Below are 17,339 nucleotides of genomic sequence, written 5' to 3' on the forward strand. Positions count from 1 at the left end.
ATACAGTACTACAAACCATATACATGCCAAAGTGTGTAATTAAAATTAAATAGCGATCCCTGAACTTTAAGGTTCAAAAACGGTAGTTTACATTTGTGTATTTAATTTGATCGACTCCTGCGTTTGGTGCGTTTCATGATCTGTAATTCTTTTCATCAACTGCAGCGTTCGCTTGGACGAAATTCAGGAAACTGCTGAAGTGGGTTAATGTGGCTTTGAGGGAAAATAAAAAATAAATAAAGTTAAAGACTGAGGGGGTGTGGGGGGTTGAAAAGCAGATATTGCTCGTTTATAATGAGTAGTCCAGATGGCTTGAGGTTAATGTTAATGTTTGCCACATTGCTGCATTGTAGCAGAAAGCATATCATAAAAATCCAACAGAGGGAGTGAGGTAAAATCAATGGCAGGGATGGCGAGGGAAAGTAAGTTTGCTGAAGGAGGGGCACAGATGGCCTCTGCTGAAGAAGGGGCATCCGAGGACAGCGGTGTTACGTCACTGTTGTAATCTCTGTTTGGCGTGCTCTTCCTGTCTTGCACACATTACTCTGTCTCAAGTTAAATGGGGCGGTATCACATTTAATATACAGATGCATATTCTCTCCACGTATTTTGGCGATTGCCGGCAGAACCCCAAACGTCCTCGGAGGTCGAACCTACGGTAGTTGTGATATATTACCTCCATATGTTTCAGACAGGAGGTTTTAAACTGCGTTTAAGGACAGCAAATCACTATTCCCGGACGTGTTCAGGGGTCAGCTGGGTAGATGGCACATGTTCACAAGCACGGCGAAGTTACAGCTGACATTGTTAAAATATTTATATACGGTGTTCTCTTTAAGCCACATAGTAAACGGCAACTTTAATATGCAGCATTTGCATTTTGTCACATTGCACTTGTCGGACTGGGCACCCTGAATATGGTTTAGTTTAAATGGAAATGTATAGATAGACGATCAGTTGCAACGTGCAGCCGGTGTAATCAGAGTAAAACAGAGTGCAGTAATGCTCTGTCTGGACTGATAATCGACCCGTCCTGCAGAGAAGTGACGTGCAAGGCCCAGAGAGAGCATAAACAGAAAAATAGGGAACAGATAACTGTTATTCTTTAGATACGTGACAAGCCGGTTAACACAGAGTGCTGTTTTTGAACGTATGGTATAGCGAGGCACTATATACCGCAATTACTGAAAATATGTAAAACCACTATATGTAAATAGCATTTACTGAATTATTTTAATACTTCTCAAAGTTGTGTATAATCATGCTTTGGTATAGAACAGGGGTTTTCAAACTGGGGTCCCCCAGAAAGTTTTAAGGTGTCACCAGAAAATTCTAGAGAAAAAGAACAAAAGCAAATATTTTAAAGGTCTACTTTGGAGACAATATGTAGTTTTGTAATACCACAATTACTATTTATTTTGCACAGTTTAATTTTTTTATACAAATTTAATATAGAAATGCTATATATTTTAGGAAGGGGCCTCACAAAAGGCTTCTTGCGATAATAAAGAGTAAAAACTCCTGGTATAGATGATCAATGAAAAAGTGAAATATAAATGTAAAACGTCCTTCCAGAAAACGCTGAGTTTTTTTGTGATTGTTGTGGGCAGAAATCCTTGATCTTGCAGTTTTCTTAAAAAATGCGATGGAATATGCAGGATATTTATGCAATTTTACGTGATGAAATTGCGTGAACTTGCAAAAACTGTGTGAACTTGCAATAACTGTTTACAGCTTTTCATTGATGTTTACGTCGCATAATTATGTCACTTTCTAACATTCTCATGACAACAGGTAGGGCTGTGCAAAAATATTGATACAGCTAACTATATTTCAATCTCTACTATCGATATTTTTGCGTCAAACAACCTCCTCCGCCGCTGCTGTAGTTGTCGCTGTCCAGTTGTCTGTCATATACAACCATTCAGCCAATGTCTCAGAAGTTAGCGGGGGTGAGAAAATTGCAGAAAATTAAAAAACACCTGCAGCTTTCAAAGCAGACGTGTGGATGCACTTTGGCATTAAAAAAAATTTCAGCTCTGTTTATTTACTTTTTAATAAAAAAGAAAAAGTATTGCAATGTATCGCAACATGCAATGTATTGTATTGTATTGTATCTTGGCACACCTATCACGATACATATCGTACCGTGAGGACCTTGCCAATACCCAACCCTAACAACAGGGGACATGGCTGCGCATGTGTGAAGTAATTGCAACATTTTTCAACTTTCTGCTAAGATGTATATGACTTTTTGCTACGAAAATGCGGGGATTATGAAATCAAGCAAGCCCCACATATTTTGCAAGCAGAAATCTGTAATTTATGCAGCGAAAGTGCGGCGTATTTAAAAAATGCGGCCCCTGCATAAATATGCAGACTTTGGCTGATTATGCATTGAATCATGCGATCGCATAATCACGTTTTTCTGGAGGGAATGGTTAAACGTAAGTTGTTTACATGACCTTCAGTTTTTAAATACCTTTTGGTATAGTTAAAATCGATTTAATAAACGTAAAGCTTATCATATTGCATATTGTTAATGGCACTATTTAGCAAATTGCATATCGTGCAGCCCTAGATCAAGCTGTGAGGGGCAATTATTGTAACATCGTAAGAAACACGTCATCTTTAATATGAGTTTAATTACGTTAATGAATTTCTGAATCATTTTGAAACAGATGTTTTAGTTTATACTACACAAAGATTTGCTTTGAAAACGCACCAAAATGAAGATCAATGGTTAGATTTCAGGGCTCAGACTACACAGCCGCCAGTAGAGTTTTCCAAGCCTTCTGAATGAGGAAAGCCCTCATCAGTCCTGGACGGAGAGCCTGTCGCACACAGCCAAGCCACACTGAAGCAGCGAACGCTGCCACGTGACGGCAGGAGGATCCAACAGCCCGAGGCAGAGAGCGACAGAAACGGGGCCAGTGTGTATCTGTGATTCAGACAGGGAACACAACCGCTTTCTCCACCACAATACAAACCACCAGGGGTGGTTAGCACCCTCAGACACCCGGCTAGATTTTATGGTTCCCTTAATTCACATGAAGAACAAACATGACATGACATGTGGCAAAAGCATGAAAAACTCTTGCGTGTAGCTGGAGTGGTGCGCTGGCCGAACTGGACAACTTTATGAGGCTGTTGCACTTTTTTCTGGAAGATGACAACAACTGTGTGTTTAATGGATGTTCGTTATGTGTAACTCATTTTATTGTGCCTGCAAAACTATTTTTAGTATTTAGTGCACTTGAATTATGAAGGTTTTACTATCAACTATGGATTGAGAATATCAGTACTGGAAATTTCCACATCTCATCACAAGCCATGCTATTCACCATCCATCAATATGACACTGGCTCCTGCAACGCTGCCCCCTACTGATGATACAGGCTCCTTGCACGCATCCCAATAATTATAATAAAATGTATTAAAAAGTGAAAATTATATAACTTTTTGAAGTATTAAAATCATTACGTTTCTGTAACCCATTGCATATTGAGATAAGCACATTTCTGATACTGCGATAATTTAAATTTGCTAGTCATTGCTTGCTTTAGTCTGAATTTATCACTGATTAATTGAGTTTGAGTGAATATCGAATTCATTTTTTGGACTTTCAAATAGGTGAAAGGCAGGTTATTGGCTATTGTTGTGGTTTCTGAAGAGGTTGCATTGTTTGTGTTCATTGCAGTGGCTCAGGTTCTGTGGCTGGTCTGTTCCGGTAAAGCCGAGCAGGAACCGGAGACCCGGGTGTAAGATCAGAGGGGATTGATGCCTCTCAGACCTCAGTGGAGGAACATTACTATTTATTATGGATCCCTGACCACATTGCTAGGCATAAGAAACCACCATTTGAGAAGAATTTTGAGCTGAGACGAAACCATGAGGACTGTGGAAGTAACACAGGCTGAGGCCTGACTTTGGCCTTGGAGACCTCTCCAAACCAAACACGGTCCCTGCGCCCACCCAGACAGCCCTGCCCTGCTTCCACTCCCAAAATGGAGATGGAGGGGAGTTGTGTTTTGCGAGATCTGCCCGACTGCCGTGACCTTCACTAGCCTCCGCTGTCTCTTTAACTCTGACGGCCAATTAGAGATGTCAGCGAATGTTTTGATGGAAACCCAAACTAAGTCTTTTCTCAATTCCGTCCCCATAATCATGGAAATGTTGGACAGCGGAGGCACAGATTGGTAGCCGCTAAAGCTTTCCCACACACACAATTCACATAAATGACACCGTATTGGAACCGTTACAATGCCGATATTCACTGCACTGGCACGGGGTGCATGATGTACATCTTTTGTACGCATAACGTATATGCATTTGTTAAATAATTTTGATAAATATTGTGTGTGTGCATAATCATTTACCATCATAATTTTACATGCCAGCATTTGTGCACTCTGCATGCGTCCTCACAAATGACATGCTACGCTTAAATTGCAGGCCGAGTGCTTTATAGCTGATCCAAAGTCTATGGTGGGTGGTTTGAGCCATTTTACATAAATATATATTTTAATATGTCTATGAAACTCATCCAAAAATAACTTGAAAGGAATACGCCATACACATCTGGTTTTTATATTGTGGCTTGCGGAAAAGCAGAAAAAAATAGGAGCTTTATAATTCTTCGCTCACAATGCGAGTGAAACCCTAGAGTGCCCTCTTCAACTACGGCCTCAATCTCTATTGTTGTTGAATGACTCTCTGGGCCACAGTTAAGAATCTCCTGAACTGGTATGGCACTTTACTAGTCATAGGATGTGACACTTTACTAGTCAATGGTTCAGCGTGGTTGTTTTGATTGTTTTTGTAAACACTTATATTTATGGTGGTGAAGGCGCAGTGGATAAGAGAAACACGCCTTTGGTGTGAGAGACCCGGGTTTGAATCCACTGTGACGCACCCTTGTGTCCCTGAGCAAGACACTTTACCCCTAGTTGCTCCAGAGGCGTGAACCCTAACATATATAGCAATTGTAAGTTGCTTTGGATAGAAGCGTCAGCTAAATGAATAAATAAATAAAATAAATCTAAAGCTGCTATGATCTCAGTTAAACATCATGCCAATTGTATACTGCCTAAAACCTTATCACAAGACTAGTGACCCTGGACCACAAAAACAGTCATAACTTAGGCAAGGCAATTACAGCGGTAAGCAAGTAGAGATTGCTAAAGCAAACCTTTTCATAAGTGATATTTGTTAATGTATACAGACTTTATTTGGACTTTGAACTTTAAATGGGATTTTCTCAATATTTAGATTTTTTGCACTCTCTAGTTCCAAATTTTTAAATTGGCCAAGTATTGTCCTATCCTTAAAAACCAAACATCAATGGAAAGCTTATTTATTTAGCTTTTGGATGATGTATAAATCTCAATTTCAATAAAATGTAATTATATATATATATATATATATATATATATATATATATATATATATATATATATATATATATATATATATATATATATATATATATATATATATATATATATATATATATATATATATATTAGTAGGGATGCACAGATACAAAATTTGTGTGCATACACCAATATTTTGTATACTTAAAATGAAATCTGCCAATACCGATAGTTTTGCTTTTTAAATTATTATGCACTGAAATCCTAGAAGTTCAGAGCATACAAACTGTAACTCATTGTCACCCAATTCAAAATGATCACACTGCATGAGTTTCTGATGCCTTTTGATTGCTCGGAATTAATCTGGTTGATTCTTCTGCTGTTTTAAACATTTAGCCGATGTCCGATAGTGGAAAAATTTGCTATGTAGTATGTGTGCTTCCTGAGATTCAAACCCATAGAGCTACAGGAACACTATTCATAAATAATTGTCAATTTATGTAGATGTTTTCAGTGTAAAACGTTTGTGTTGAGCCAACATTGTTTGCTGTTGAAAGAAACTTGAGACAGATGTTTCTGATTATATGTAGTGATGTGTGTGCTGTCAGTTTAAAAGGTGTTTGGCAAATTGACGCGTTAATGCTTTTAATAAAAAGCAATTAGGCTTGTCATGTGTTTGGAATAGTGATGCTTACCCGTGGCTCTGTTGAGATACACTGTGTGTTGTTTTTGTCTTTGTATTAAGAGCAAATCTTTTGCTTGTGTTCCTTACAGCTATGTAAAAGCTGAGTTGTTAAAGGGACCCTTTTTAAAAAAAAAAAATATGCTCATTTTCCAACTCCCCTAGAGTTCAACATTAGACATTTTACTGTTTTGGAATCCATTCAGCCGATCTCTGTATCTGGCGGTACCACTTTTAGCATAGCTTAGCATAATCCATTGAATCTGATTAGACCATTAGCATTACATCTCAAAAATATCCAAAGAGTTTCAATATTTTCCTATTTAAAACTGGACTCTTTTGTAGTAAAATCGTGTACTAAGACCGACGGAAAATTAAAGGTTGCAATTTTCTAGGCAGATATGGCTAAGAACTATACTCTCAAACTGCGTAATATCATATAATTTTTAAGCGAGATGCTAATGGTCTAATCAGATTCAATGGATTGTGCAAGGCTATGCTAAAAATGGTACCGCCAGACCCGAAGATCAGCTGAATGGTTTCCAAAATGGTAAAAATCAAATATTTAACTCTAGGGGAGCTGGAAAATGAGCATATTTTCAAAAAAGTGGAGTGTCCCTTTAAAGTTTGTAATTTAAATTACACTACAGTAGCATCACCTGAATGATTTAACAAAAAAATAATAAAAATACTTTAATCATAATAAAACCTGCTTTACTCTTTCTTGTGTGAAGCCAGACAGTTGAGGGTAGATATGATCCTTAGGGGTCATTGTTAGGTCATAAAAACACATGCAGCAGTGTGTGCATACACATATGCGTGTGTAGGTCTGCACCTGCAGTGTGACTCTTGTATAGCCTCCCCTGTCTTCAACCAGCTGGCTGTGATTTGTCTAGGCGTTCAGATTGAGCAAATAGCTGCAGTGTGTTATTACTGTCAGACTCAGGCCGTCCCATAATGCCCCTCTACCACAGGAAGCTGCATTCTAGCAGGAAAGGTCAGATTGGGGGCCAATTACCCCCACCTACCATTTTCCCCTCAGCGTCGCTCACCCACTACTTCCTCACAAACCTTCCCCCAGTAGTTGAGATGAGAAGTTAAAGTCAAGATTGTCATTTAACTTTTGCAGCTGTTGACATGACTCTGCGTCCTCTGTTGTCCATTTTTGAGGGTTTGTCTGCAGAATATGCGTTCTCTCTTTTCTAAGGCAGAACACATTTATTTTTTGTTGTTGTTGTTAATTTTTCTCACCCTTGTTATTTTTGTGTTTTGTCTATTTCTTCTGTCATTAAATAAATTTTTAGCCATACTGATACAGATTTTTATGTAATTGTCAAGTAACCAATACTACTACTACGGCTACTACTATTATTTAAAAATAATTGTTGTTTTCACTGCTCTGATTTATATATCTATCTATTCTTCAGGTTTTGTTTTAAAAATTTTTCTATAAAACTGAGTTTAACATCCTTCAGTCTTCCTTGTGTCTATCTCTGATTCCCTCTGTGTTCGTTGGACCACATGAAAGCAAAGGATTTCTTCAGTAAACGACAGCTTTGCAGCATTGCCTCTGTTCTCCTTACCTCAGCAACTTCACAGAAAGATTTAGTAGACGTTCTCGCTCACTCCCTTTTTTCTTTCTTTCTCTCTCTCTCTCTCTCTCTCTCTCTCTCTCTGTCCTGTATGCTCTTTCATGGAGCGTTGCATGTTTTTCCCACCATTCCTCTCAGCAGCGAGATCCATCAAATAAAGAAGACCCATAATTTCTCATCAGTAGCACTTGTTGACATCCGGTGGTCATGAAAATAGAGCCTGCTGTTGTACTGCTCGTATCACTTAACCTGGCTCTCTCCCATTGAAAGGGTCTGCATTGAATTTAGCTGCACACTGATGTTCATAAGATATTAAGATTAACCATTAAAGTTTCCCATGTGGATTCATATCTACAAAGGCCCAAGGGCCGAGTGCAGTCCGCCAGACTTAGAAATGCTCAACGATACCACTCCCTATATTTCTTTCTCTATCTTTCAAAAACACCAGTTTCAGAATTGAATGAGGTAAAAATAACAATTATTGTTTAGATTAAGAATTTATTTTGGTTTATTGACTCGCTTTGAATGTTTAAAATTGTCAGCATTCTGCTGTTTTATATGGTGAAATAAAAAATAAAGGTAAAAATGTCCCCGAAAAATCAATTCCGGTGGGCAATTATTGCCCTCTAATAAAAAAGTTGATTTCTCAAACTGACACACAGACTTTTTTACTGTTGATGACTTATTGGGTGGATGTGACTGCTATGGTCCGGATCAATAACTTTTCCTACAACACCTCCTATCCTCAGCAGAAAGAGTGAGAGACACAGGCAGAAGAGAGATAGAGAGAGACTTTTAGTGATTTGCATTCACTGTGTTTGGTTCTCAGCAGAAAACTGATGAATAATGAAATTAAAGCTGCAAACTTTTTGGGAGCACTGTAGAGAGGGAGAGAGATTGAGAAAAAGACAAGGGGGATTACAAGGAATACGAGAGAGAGACAAAATGAAACTGAGATAGTAAAGGAAAAAAACTATATAAGTGTTGTGGTATTTTGTGTTGGATGTGCTGTTGCATTATGCTGTGTGTTGTCTCCCGCCGTGTTGTGATTTACAGCAGTCTGAAGTGTATTTAACTTTAAGCCAAGCATTCAGTTCCAATCATTTCAAGATTGTTGGCATTGGGTCTTCCATTGATTCCCGTTAAGTTTGAGAGTCAGGAATGTGTTCATTGCTATATTTTGGTTAAATGGTTTAAACACTTTCCAAGCATACTTTCGACTGTAAAAATTAAAAGATTCTTGAGGCACCACTTGCGGTTTTTCAGATGCCACATTGGCTGAGATCCTGCAGGCCCATGTCAGTTCACTAAGAAAATTACTGCCAGAACCCAAGAGGACTGTCAAGCTTTTTTCCAAAAATCCCATCGTTAGGGAAAGGTTTGAAATGAAAATATTGAAAAATTACAGTCCAATTAGTTACTGTATTTGACTCTCATCTAAACAGTGCCTAGAGTTTCATCCGTGAGACCCCAAAAAGTCCTTGAAGTGTTAATGTTAATAGTAGAATTTGTGTGTTATGCGTGGCTATACAGTGCCCGTTGCAATGGTGTCGCTATGCTGTTTATATTTTATAGTGCTTAGCTCATTGCTTTGTGGTTGCTAGAATGGTTTGGGTGATTGCTAGGATATTATACAGTATATTGTTTCTACCACTACAGGTGATCCGAATCAAAACAGCCCACCCCAATTTCCAAAAAATATGGAGAAATCGGTCTGCGTAGAAAAGTGATAGCAAACCTCTTCTCATTATATATGAAGTATTATTTATGTTTGTGGCACAAACAAGTGATTCTTGTGTTACAATACGAAAAGTATTATACCATGCTGTGTGGGTTACACAAGGTTAATAAGGGCTTGTTTTTTTCCGCTCTGTTGCATTTGAAATTCCACAGTTGTAGTGTAAAGGAACAGCTCATAATTGCTTCAGTATTTCGCCATCTGAATGACCTCCAGTCCAACCGTCTCATTGTCACTGGATGTACCGCTGCCACGCCAGTTTGGCTCTGGGTCACCTCTCTGAGTGATGGAGAACATAAGGGTGTGGTAGGGCAAAGGTTGTCCTCCACAATCGATTTAGCTTCAGCTATGAATGAAGTTACAGGCCAGATACAGATACACATGCTGTTACAACGTTGGGGAAGCTACAGTACTTTGACGTTGTCATACAACATAAAATCTTACCTATTATATAATATATCCTCTATAGAATCAGCTATGTCTGTCTTTCTCTCTCTGTGTGTTTTTTTCTCCTAGGACTTTTCCTTACTGACTAAAAAAGCCATGAGGTTTTTTTCTCCTATGGTTTTTTTAAACCCCTGGGGAGTCAGCTGACATTGGTTTAACTTAGCATGCTCTTCAATACGTTACATTAGTATGGTACGGTTCTGCTGCTTACGTTGTCCATCGATTTTTTTTGTGTGTGTGTGTGTTTAAACAATTGTGAAAAGCACTATATAAATGAAATTGAAAATATTGTCACCAGTTAGGAAATAGTAAAAAAAATTCAGCATTTGTTACTACACCACTATGGCTATGTTTACATGCACAAAATGTTGTCAATCCGACCAAATTTAATACGATTGAGGGTTATGACGATACAGTTTACATGTACCCTAAACATTGCAATCTGATTTAAAGGTTCGTTTACATGTAAATTATATAGAATCTGAACCGAAAGTCTGTGCAAGCGCACAGCCAGGGTTGCCAGATTCGCGTTTCAAAACCATACAATGGACGTTCAAAACTAGCCCAAAAGCATCCTAATGACAATTCATGGCCCAAATACCCATAACTTAGCAACAAAATAATTGAATCTTTACCCCGCAGAAAAAAAACGGTGGAAACCTAAACTCGAAAAAATCAGAGGACTTGGCAACGCTACGCTGCGGACAGCATCTTTCATCGAGTTCGCGTTTTATCTCTGGATAAAAGTCACAATTGAGTTGGAGAAAGTTGCCCTTAAAGCAACACTATGTAGTTTTTTTTACCTTTAAATAATGTCTCTAAAATTATTTTAGTGATAGAACAACTTTTAACTGGACAAATTGTACTGTTGCTGCAACCTGAGCAGTCTCCTAGCTGCTACAAGCACACTCTGAAAGTGGCGGTGGAGGGTAGGAAACACAGCCCCACCCCTCCCCCTGTCTGCAGAAGAGTGTCTGATACCAGGCACTGTTGCGCTTTTTGACCACGTGGGGGAGCTGTAAGTCATTTTTACATGGAAACTACATAGTGTTGCTTTAAGAAGTTTTCAGATATAGGTAATGAAAACATAATTTTCAAAAGGCATAACGCTCTTTTTTACTTTAAGTAGTCTAATGTTTTAATACTTACATAAACGCTGCAGAATGTAGTACATCGCTTGTAGAGCGTGTGACCCCATTAACGTTAACTTAATAATGTGTGATGCTATGCCTTGCTATTGCGTGTTTCTGTGAAGAGAATCATGTGATGTAAGAGGTAAATATAATACGTAAACTTGTAGCACAAATGTTCTGCGCATGTGCACAAGATATTTTTGCATCCGATTTAGAAAATACTACGATTCACGTGTTTACATGCGTACTTTTCTCCTGCTGATCGGATCACAGATCTGAGTACACCACCCCCTTCAATACGATCCAAATTTGCATATGATCGTCCTCAATCGTATTGATTAAGGTGTTAACATGAAGGCTTTTCAATACGATCAAGCCATCAATACGATTACAAACAGATTATTTGGTTGCATGTAAACGTACCTTATGTCTCGTACATTTCATCCTACGCTTGAAACTGATTGTCTCGTGAATGCGTGTCTATAGTGCTGGAAGCTAGGTGATGTTGGAAAGTTTTAAATATTGATATTGTTCTATGAAAATTGCACTGATTGCCCTCAAAATGCCTTTATTAACCCCTTGGAGCCATGTGGATTACTTCTGTGAAGGATGGATGGACTTTTTTGGGGTTTCAAATCCAAAGCACCATTTACTACCATTATAAAGCTTGGAACTGCCAGAACATTTTCTAACATTTTCCAAATGTGTTCGTCTGAATTTTTTTTTAATCATATACATCATGGATGGCTTGAGGGTTGGTAAATCATGGGGTATTTTTTATTTTTGGGTGAACTATCTCTTTAAGTAACTTTTTTTTTTAATAGTGTAGCTTTCACTGACATCATTCACTTATAGCAACTTAAATTAACATATCACTTGATAATTTGCCATTTTAACTCAATATTAAAGGGAGAGGAGAGGAGACAGCATACAACCAGTGTTTTCTCAGTTGTGTGGCTGTGAGTTCAATAAAATGTGAAATAAACCATAAATCTAGCATTTTATCACTCTGTTCTGCTTAGCATGGAAAAAGTAGCCTGTTACTGGAAACATTACATTGATTTGAAGAGTTGAGCTGCTAGGCTTAAGTGTGTGAAAAACACATACAGTAGTTCTTACTCTCAACAGTCTGTTAGTTTTTATGCGCATGTTTTTAATCATATAGTGTTCTGGGTTGTTTTAAGTGTTTCAGTGTATCACAGATTTCTAGGAGAAGATCCTACCGACGTTCAGCACTCATCTGCAAGCTGCTTCTATTTTCTTATGGCTCCAGGAGAGTAAAAGTTCACTCACTCTTCCTGCCGCATCCAACCGCGTAATAGCTCATGTTGTTATTTAGCTGTTAGTCACTTTAATAGCTGAGGTAGTGCATAGGAATGTCTTTCACGTAAGGTCATTTCCACAACTGAAACCTTCTCTCATTCTCCCGGTGACTCTCCGTCTCTGCCCACTCCAACTTTTCGGATCCTCAGATGCTCTGCCAGCCATTTAGTAGAGGCCATTTGTGCCTTGTTCTCACTGCACAAAGTAAGTTGGCACATGGGTAACCTGGCAGTCTTCAGTAGGGTTACATAGGCTTACTGTTCTTGCTTTAGAGAAGGAGGGAGGGATAGAGTGAGTATGAGAGATACAGACAGCAGAGAAAGAGAAATCTAAAATGGCTGCCAACAGCAAACTCCTCTGCTCATGAAATGTCTGCCAAAAAAGAAAAAACTTAAACGGCCGTGCCGACGAATGATTCCTGCCTAGAAATGGAGCTCGCTTGAAAAGAAATAGCAACAACTTTCACCAGTAGTAACCTCACATTTATTGCAATGACAGTTTCAGTATGGAAAGCACATACTGTACAAGGACGAAAAGTTCTTAAGCTGTCGGCCATTAAATCAACAAGATGCTAAAGATGGTTAGCGTGATAAAGTATAGAGGTCAGGCAGCAGAAATGATGGCTTAGTTGAAGGAGAAGTTAGCAATGGGTCCGAAAATATTTCTCGGTTTGTTAAGCGACTAAACACGTGTCAGGATAACGATAATAATTCTACCAAAGCGTTTCAAAATGGTGAACGCTGACTTCTTACACAAGACAAAATGGACGGTCAGTACTACCCATCATATTTTCCTTCTGTGTTTTTACGTATAAAAAGATTAAATGCGGATCTCTCGGTTGGATTCAGAAGCAATTCCTTACTTATTTATGTTTTATGCTTCTGTGCCCTCAGCCTCACTGGCCGTATTTGACATGGGCCGTTTTGAGATGTGTCAGAGGTGCTCTTTGCCAATTTGTGCCTCAGACTGACACTTTTATTTTTCCTTTCCTCCGATTCTCTCTGCCAAGATTCGGTCGAGGGCTGCTTGCCTAGAAACCGCTTCAGATTTTGGCAGGAGCATACAGGACTTCGAAGACAGTTATGGAATACAAAAGCTGAGAGATGGAGAGCACTGGAGCGGTGGCTGGCAGTGTACAAAATCACAGCGATGACAGACGTGTTTGTTTATGTTTTTGCATTGGGTTATTTTATTAATTTTAATTCACTGTGAATTTAAGCGTAGCTTCTTCTTGGGAACAAATTCAGCTAGCATCCGTCTGCTCCCATCTAATTTTTTAAAACCAAATTTTATTATATAAGTATTATGGCCCAGATTCAACTGTCTCATCTGAAATGTCCTTGAACTTAAAGTGATTTGTGATTTGTTTTGCAGGGTTTACAGAATTATTTTTTCCAAAGCACGTGTATTTCCCATTTTTGTGTCAATATCCTAGCATGCAGATCAAAGACCAGTTTGCATAATAATGTACTATCCATTAAAGGGATAGTTCGGCCAAAAATGATATTAAACCCTTGATTTACTCACCCCCAAGCTGTCCGAGTTGCATATGTCCATCGTTTTTCAGACAAACACATTTTTGGATATTTTAGAAAATGTTTTAGATCTTTCAGTTGATTAAATTTAATGTTACGGGGTCCATGACCTTCAAGTCCAAAAAAAGTGCGTCCATCCTTCACAAATTAAATCCAAACGGCTCCAGGATGATAAACAAAGGTCTTCTGAGGGTAATCCGTACGGTGTTGTTGTAGAAATATCCATATTTAAAACTTTATTAACGAAAATAAATAACTTTCGGTAGCGCCGCCATCTTAGACTCCTCTGTATTCAGGAGAGAGTATTAGCGTAGTGTATGCACTTTTCTTAGTGACGTATGACAAATTCGTAGGGCGGGGGCACAGAGCAGCAGCAGAGTAACCTCCGTAGGCTGCGTAACCTCTCATCCTGAATGCGGACGTGACTAAGATGCCGGCGCTACCGGAAGGTAGTTATTTACGTTAATAAAGTTTTAAATATGGATTTTCTACAACAACACTGCGCAGATTACCCTCAGAAGACCTTTGTTTATCATCCTGGAGCCGTTTGGATTTATTTTGTGAAGGATGGACGCACTTTTTTGGACTTGAAGGTCGTGGACCCCGTAACATTACATTTTACGAAATCTCTGCATTTTGACAGTCTGATCAGGGCTTGGCACAAGATTGTTGAGACCTCAATTTAATTTTTTTGCTCTCAAGAAGAAACAATTAAGATATTAAAGAGATCTTTATGCTTTTTATTCCCATGCCTTTGGGCTGTGATCTTTCTGCTAGAACTGGTTAACCAAACCCTGATACTTGAATTGATAAAAAGCCTTGCTGGTGCCATTAGCATGCCAGCATCAAAAACACACTACAGTAAGTGCTGGTAACCATCTATGCCGGTCTTTAAAGGACATCTGACAGAAAAGTATGTAATACATATCCTGTATTATATAAGCACAGCACTTAGCGATGTCACTGCCGCACTGTGTTTGTATGTCTGTGTATATTGTACTGTAAGCAGTAGCTTGTGGTTGGCTTCTGAGTCCTGCAGGCCATAAAAAGTGCGAGAGTCGTAATGAAGCGTTGAATTCAGACGTGTGCAGCCGGTCGTGCTCTCCTCCACTTTGAACTGGCAGTGGCGTGCTGCCCATCTGATAGGGAGTGCTCATATTTATTTATCCAGCGCAAGCTTTTTTTACCGTCTTTTCTTTGAACGCCTGCCAAAGTCCTTGTGGTAACCCGACCATTCTTTCATTCCCTATTGAGAAAATCCTCCGCCACTTCTCGACTCGAATTCGTTTTGTGTTTATCTGCGCTTTCCCCTCACATCCGCGTGGCAGAGAGCCGGAACAGAGACAAACGGCAAGGTCTTTATGGTTGGATTAGGTTGTTTTGTCATTATTGTATCGCTTCAGCGAGTTTACAATTTGGCAATACAATCCCCGTGCACTGCCAGCGAAGAGGGTTCAACAAGATTATGCCTGCCGATGCCATACAAGTTGAAAAGAAAGAGAATATCTGAATGGTTTTTGGAGCACGATGATATGATGTGTTTCTCATTTACAAAGCATTTGGCTAAGCCTCGCTGGGCTATCATAGCTGTATCAGTAACCTAGAGTGATTTTATAAAACATACAGTGTATTTTTTCTCTCTCTGTTGTTTATACAGAAATGGGTTCTTATGTCAGATTACCATAGCTATCGCTGACAAGATCAACCACATGCCAACATGTCCGTTTCTTATGGTTGAAGAAAGGTTTCTTATGAGAAACTCAGACTTTTGAATAAATGCTGCAGTTTAAATCGACTGAAATGTTTTAAGCTTTTTTTAACATTTCATTTAAATCATAAGAGCTCAGATTTAAAACCCTTTAACTCTTTCCCCGCCAGCGTTTTTTTAAAAAGTTGCCTTCCAGAAAATGTTCTTCTTTAAATATATAAACAAACAATATATTAAAAGGAAAGAACAGACCCTCTGCTGTCAAAAAAAAAAAACTTTCATCCTACCTTCATTAGTTCTCTTTTTATCACCTCTCAAATATGGGTAGGTTTCTTCAAAAACACACATTTTTGAGCAAAAAGCTGAGATAATTCCATTTTTGTGAAGGACTTTTGATAGGGATCAGATTCAGAGCGATCTTTAAAGCATACACAGAGTTCTTTCTCTTTCACGTGAGGCGCTACTTCTGGGTTGTATAAGTTGCGGAAAGCCGGAAATACTCGTCATTGGCAGGGAATCGTTTTCTCTTAATTGACGAGTTATCTCGTCAATGGCAGCGAAAGAGTTAAGTGCGTCTGATGTTTTCTTTCGCTTTTTTATCAAACTCTTCATAGATTCTGCCAAGAACGTGGTATTTCTGAATTGCCTAAGGTCGGGATTAAGCGGGTTTGAAGCAAAAGTATTTGATGAGCATATAATACATGCCAAGAGCATTTGGTTAATATTATTATCGCACTTTTGACAGATGTGGTGTTTAATATATGAGCCCCTCATATATTTATATATAATTAGAAGGAAGTACTGCAGTAGATCTATCGTATGAAACAGTCTAGGGGTGACCCCGAATAGTCGAAGATTCGATGCATCGATAGGAGAAGCCTGATTCGACTACCAGTCTCACAGTCGAATCGTCGCAGATGTGTTATGAAATGAGGATCATTCAATTTTGGCCGTATATGTGCACACATTATCTGATTTCACATATAACAGCTTTCTCACAATATATTAATATACTGCATATTATGATAATGCTGCAAATAATATGTGAAGTAGCAGCTTTCAATAAATATTTTTGTTCTGCACTTTGTAACTTCTGACCTTATTTTATTTAAAAAATTGTATTTATTATAAACGTAAATTCTGATCTAATTTAAGTATGTACATTTTGGATAGCTTTTCGTTGTATCGATGTTGCGCTATTGCGTGCTGGCCATGGTTGCGCATGTAATTTAGCCGAACGGGATAGGTGCTCTGCGTCTCATATTTAGGAGTTCATCAAACTAAACATTAAAAAACGGATGTTTTTCGACGAGTATACGTTTTTAAAATGTATTTAAAACATAGTTGTTATCTTGTCAAAACAGGTAAGCCGTTTTTTTTTATTTCGGTGATGAAACGGAAGTATCTGCACCGAACCTATTTCTGCCTGACACGAATGTCTTTCTTGTGATTTAATATTATGGTGGGTCGGTGTTCACTTTCAAATGATAGCAAAGAGATTCCTGAAATAAATAATATCATCCGGTCTTTCTGTATCTAAAGTTAATACAGAATCATCCGGTCTTTCTGTATCTAAAGTTAATACAGAGATGATCAAAGTCAAAGCAAGCAAGGTATTTCTGTGCTAAATAATAACGCGTAGTGTCTTTTTAAAATCATTAATTTCAGTGTTTTTCTTGGTATAAATTAACGTTTAATTAATTGTATATAAAGATTAGTTTTAATCATTTACAGTCACAATCACAAATTATTTGTCATTTCTCATTTGTCGTTTTTTTTTGGTCATGACTGCTTTGACGCGCTATC

At 38.4% G+C, this 17,339-nt stretch overlaps 1 protein-coding gene across 5 annotated transcripts in view; it reads left to right on the forward strand.

The window, feature by feature from the left end:
• nfic (nuclear factor I/C) overlaps nucleotides 1–17,339 on the forward strand; it is a 125,753-nt gene that overhangs the window by 65,636 nt on the left and 42,778 nt on the right. The window contains exon 3 of one of the 5 annotated variants that reach the window (XM_073816217.1): nucleotides 3,701–3,873. The exons of the other annotated variants lie outside the window; for them this stretch is intronic. Coding sequence (XP_073672318.1) covers nucleotides 3,701–3,765 — 65 coding nt within the window. The 3' untranslated portion in view covers nucleotides 3,766–3,873. Of the gene's footprint in view, nucleotides 1–3,700; nucleotides 3,874–17,339 lie in introns of those variants that run through there. 5 annotated transcript variants of the gene reach the window in all.

The sequence above is a fragment of the Paramisgurnus dabryanus genome, chromosome 11 (assembly GCF_030506205.2).
Source record: "Paramisgurnus dabryanus chromosome 11, PD_genome_1.1, whole genome shotgun sequence".
NCBI classification, from domain to species: Eukaryota; Metazoa; Chordata; class Actinopteri; order Cypriniformes; family Cobitidae; genus Paramisgurnus; species Paramisgurnus dabryanus.